The sequence below is a fragment of the Aplysia californica genome, unplaced genomic scaffold (assembly GCF_000002075.1).
Source record: "Aplysia californica isolate F4 #8 unplaced genomic scaffold, AplCal3.0 scaffold00261, whole genome shotgun sequence".
Taxonomy (NCBI): domain Eukaryota; kingdom Metazoa; phylum Mollusca; class Gastropoda; order Aplysiida; family Aplysiidae; genus Aplysia; species Aplysia californica.
In genome coordinates this window covers 762,939-768,121 of record NW_004797531.1, presented here as the reverse complement: position 1 = coordinate 768,121, position 5,183 = coordinate 762,939, and the positions used below count along the sequence as shown (strand labels likewise).

The 5,183-nt window shown below is 46.2% G+C and overlaps 1 protein-coding gene across 1 annotated transcript in view; it reads left to right on the top strand.

The window, feature by feature from the left end:
* LOC101859178 overlaps positions 1-2,507 on the top strand; it is a 3,526-nt gene extending 1,019 nt beyond the window's left edge. Inside the window, exon 2 of the mRNA XM_013083900.2 lies at positions 166-2,507. Within this exon, the coding sequence (XP_012939354.2) occupies positions 166-2,507 (2,342 nt within the window). The remainder of the gene's footprint in view (positions 1-165) is intronic.
* Positions 2,508-5,183: the final 2,676 nt, after the last annotated feature.

Sequence of the window (5,183 nt, the reverse complement as noted above, 5' to 3'; positions counted from 1 at the left end):
TGATTCGGAAGCTGGGGGGGTGACAGTGGGACGGTCAAACGTACAGTTCGGGGGAGGGGTGGCATGTGCTTCGATTGAACCCGAGAAGAGGTCCGACACTGTAGATGCGGATCTAATTGAAGTAATTGTGAGAGACAGGGACTTTGAAGCTTCCTTTTTTGGAAGAATCTGGACTGAAGTATCATTGGATAGAAGGGAAGGCTCCGGTATTGAAGAATAAGGTGAGCCGTTACAACCATGAAATGAGCGCGGAGAAGGTTGCTAGCTTTGAGCAGGAGGTGGAGAAATGGATAAACGAGGGAATATTGATGCCTTGGGACGAAGAGGTCGATGAAGGGATTATTCCGCTGATGGCGGTTGATCAAGTCAACAAAAACAAGGTGAGGCCTGTGCTTGACTTTAGAGTGTTGAACGAAGCAGTGGAGTGCCACACAGGCGACGATCTCATAGACGTGTGCGATGATGTGTTAGGACAGTGGAGGCGGGTGGAGGGCGACACTGAGATAGTTGATCTGAAGGCAGCATACCTACAACTACATGTCAGTCGGGAATTATGGAAGTATCAACTGGTGAGGTTCAAAGGAAAGACCTACTGCCTGACGTGGTTAGGTTTTGGGCTGAACTGTGCGCCGCGAATAATGACGAAAGTGTTGAAGACCGTGCTGGAGCAGAGGGATGATATTCGATGTTCCACAAGTTCATATATTGATGACATTTTGGTGAATGTGTCCCAAGTCAGCTCAGAGGATGTTATTTCGCACTTGAGGAGGTATGGGCTTGTTGCCAAACCGGCAGAGAAGTTGGAAGGTGGAACTGCGCTGGGGTTGAAGCTTTTTAGGGGTCCAGCGGGCAGGTTGTGGTTTGGACGAAGCGGGGAGTTACCAAGGGTGAATCGTCGACTGACGAAACGAGAGTTGTTTTCACTGTGTGGGAAGCTCACTGCACATTATCCTATTGCGGGATGGCTAAAGTTGGCATACAGTTACGTGAAACGCCATTCAGGGGGAGAGAAATGGGACAGCTATATTTGTGAGAGGGCTCAGGTAATGGTGGAGGAGATTGTAGCGCGTGTTGGAAAAGATGATCCGGTCAGGGGAGAACATCCCACTGATGGCACCGTCTGGTGTGATACGAGTGACTTATGCGAAGGCGTAATCCTAGAGATAGACGGAGTGGTGGCTGAGGATGTGGCCTGGATGAGAAAGCCAGATGATTATCACCATATAAACGTGGCAGAATTGGCTGCGGTACTGAACGGTGTGAACTTAGGGGTGAAATGGGGGCTTAAAGATATGCTTATTATGACAGGTTCGGTTACTGTGGGCCGATGGATCGATTTGACCTTGTCAGAAGAAAGGCGAGTCAAGACTGCGGGTGCAGCAGAGATCTTGGTGAAGCGCAGGTTGGCAGTACTGAAGGAGATGGTTGAAGAACTGGGACTAACAATCCGGGTACAGATCATAGGGTCGAAAGGCAACAAGGCGGATGCGATGACCAGGGTTAGGAAGGAGTGGAAGGAATGGGCCAAAGTCGACAGATTGGGTTGTGGGGCGGTTGTTTTTTCTGCAAAGGAACTTCACGATCAGCATCACTTTGGAGTGGAAAGGTCATGGTATCTGGCACGACAGGTGGACCCAAGCATCACGAAAGATCAGATGAAGGATGTGGTGAGGGGTTGTGAGAAATGTCAGTCCATCGATCCCGCACCGGTCGGACACACGGTTGGGGAGCTGAGCATAGATAGAAATTGGGAACGTTTGGCAATTGACGTTACCCATTATTGCGGCGTGCCGTATTTGTCAATGGTGGATTGCGGCCCAGGTAGATTCGCGATCTGGCGACGGCTGAGAAATGAGCAAACGGAGCAAATTATTTCTGAATTGAGGCAGGTGTTTTACGAGCGAGGCCCAGTCACTGAAGTGCTGATGGACAACGCGGCAGCCTTTAGATCGACGGCTTTTATGGATTTCCTTGCAGGATGGAACGTGGGGCCTTTCTTCAGAGCGGCCTATCGACCGGGGGGGAATGGAATAGAGGAAAGGAATCATCGGACTATCAAAGCGATAGCGGAGCGAGGAAACATGTCGCCGGTGGATGCAGTATTTTATTACAATTGTTCACCGAGGTATAGACAAGAGGAGACCTCTGTGCCTCAAAGGTCGGTCTTGAGATATGAATGGAGACTACCAATAGTTGTTCCGGTGGAACACGAGGGAGAGTCATCGACTACAGTAACAGTGGGTGATGAGGTGAGGGTTAAACCACCTGATGCCAAGTGCACAACTCAATGGGATCGGGGAGTTGTGACCAAGATCAATTCCACGAATAATGTCGAAGTGGACCATATGCCTCGGCATATACAGGATGTGAGGGTCGCCGGAGATCGCGACCAGCATGTGGCAGTCCACGAGGAGGCTCAGGAGGTGCAACCACGGGCAGAAGTCGGACGTCGGTATCCTCAGCGACACAGGCGGGAGCCAGCGTGGCATGGTGATTATGAGATGTAGTATTAAGATGGAGGCAAGGATGGGAGGTAACGTTGAGGGAAGGGGCCTTTTGGATAACTATGTATGCTTTGCTTATACATAGGTGATCGTTTGACAGGTAGTCAGAGCGTTCTTTTTGAGTTGTATTTAAGTCACGTGAATAGAGGTCACGTTACAATCTTTTTTGAATATTCTGCGTCAGGGAGGAGGATGCGCCTTTCTGCGATACTTGTCGGGGTGTGGGCATGGTTCGATGATATAAGGGGTTGGCCGGGTGGAGATAACTACAGGAACGGTCGAGATAACTACATGTTTTGCTTATACGTATGCGATCGAATGACAGGTAGTCACAGCGTTCGCTTCATGTCTCGTTTGAGTTTTCTAGTTGGAGACGAGCTTTTTTGAGTACGTTCTGTCAGGGCAGGGGATGTACCTTTGCGGGGGACCTTTAGATTCGAGACTCTTGTGTTGCCGTATATTGGATGGAATCTTTTTGTTAAAAGTTGTTCTTTTTGTGTTTGTTTTGCTGGTGCTTATCTGATATGGTGGGGAATGAACATGGGATGGTGGAATGGGATCGAGGTAGTTGATTTAGTATAAAACAAGGGGGCGTGTTATTAGAGAGATGAATAATCGAGAGTTACGGGCCCATGAGACTAGGGGGCGCTGGGCGGGCCGAACAGAGTTGCCGCCCCGTGACACTAGGGGCGCTGAAACATGGGTATAAAGGCGAGGCGGGAATTCTGTGCTCCCCTTCTGATCCTTCTCAGTTTCTGCTAGAGACCAGAGTGGCCGACGTCGTCGTAGCTGCCGGCGAAGTGACCTCTGAGGGCCCGACGACACGATCTAAGCCGGCCAGCGCAGGCGCGTCGTCACGTTCGAGATCCTCACGTCTTCTCCAGTGAGTGAGTTGACGCCAGTCGGTAAGTACAGTCTTTCTACCTCGCAATCACAAAAGGCTTAGGGTTAGAGGCAAGGATTTTGGATCAAGGAGCTAGCAGCTAGGGTCAGGGTTTAGAGCTTAGGATTTTAAGTTTTACGACTAAGGAGTTAGGGGTTAGGGTTCAGAATTGGATCAACGGGCGAGTTTGACATTCCCGTTATCTGTACATTACATGTAGCAGACTATCTCTTTGTGTAGGTACGAATTCCTGTGTGCACGCGCGTGTGTGTGTGTGTGTGTGTGTGTGTGTGTGTGTGTGTGTGTGTGCATGTGTGTGTGTGTGTGTGTGTGTGTGTGTGTGTGTGAGGACTCCATTCTCTGTAATACATTTCAAAGCTCTCCCCGCCCGTGGAAGAGTCAAAAAATAAAATTAAAACGTAAGAGAAAGTTGAACAATGCAAGGTGTGGGAATTTTAATGTTTCATTTAGCTTGCGTTTGTAAGTTTGTTAGCTTATTCAGTATTTAAGGCCATATCACATCAAACATTCATTTATTAAATAAATAAATAATAAATAATAAAACAATAAATAAATAAATAAATAAATAGATAAATAAATAAATAAATAAATAGATAATAAATAAATAAATAAATTAATTAATAAATACACAGGCTCTGCACATATCTCTTCTCATGGGTCGATTATTGCATATTTCTATCTCTGGATTGAGTCAGGTGGAAGGTTGGGGATGGGAGATAGGGCGGAAATTAACCATTTTCTTTTGTGGGCAAAATTTCTACTGATAAAAATTGTTATTTATTGGAAGGATATGAGTTTTTGAACACAGCTATAACTCTTCTGTTCCAATACCGTGGGACCTTGATGGTATACATAACTGTTTCATGAAAAGGAATTGTCTGAGAAAATAAATTATACCTGCGACAGACTTCTTCCTTTACGTTCTGCACAAAAATGACCGACAAGCCTTTTATTTTACTTCCCTGGGCAATAAGCTTGGCTATCAGCATTTTGATGAAATCAGGTGCACCCAAACCTTAGAAAAAATAATAGGTTTTTAACTTCCGTAGTTCAACTGACTCTGCCCAATTCACGGGAACCATATAATTGTATGCAAAATTTATTAGAATATTTACCAGTTTCTAAGGGTATAAGTCTGCATCAGAATTTAATGGCACGATACATACAATCAGAATATAAATACATGCAATTACTTCTTCCCACTCTCTCAGAACGAAACACTTGGATGTAGTTTTGCCACGACCCAGAGCCACTTTCCAAAGTTTTACTTGAACATTGTCAATCACGTCCTAAATTTTGGTACCCCCATATTCTAGAGACATAAAGCAGCCATTGCTTTAATCTTTACATCATTTTTTTTTGTTATTGTTGTTTCTAAATCTGATTATTGGATTGAACTGAAAAGCCTTCTTGTTCGAGAAATTATCCCCCGAGCTTTACAGGCCCGATCTTGTAGCGTTCGGCTCCAGCATAGACTGGAAGAAAATGAAAATATGCCCAAGTATCTATAATACGGTACAGCCTCTCTGATGTTACCCTCACAGTACCATCTCCCATACCTTTTGATGCAGCCTCCTTTCTTAAAAACAACAATCTCACTTTCCTCCGTGTTCATCTTTAAATCCTGTATCTGACTCACGGCGCACGAAATCAGCCGAAATCGCGCCTTTTAGTTGTACCGCGGCTCCTGCCGCCCGGCGGTGATTTATCACCTCGCCCGGTACCTGTTGACCTTTTTTATTGGGGTCATTTGACCCCGTCGCACCGTTATAAAC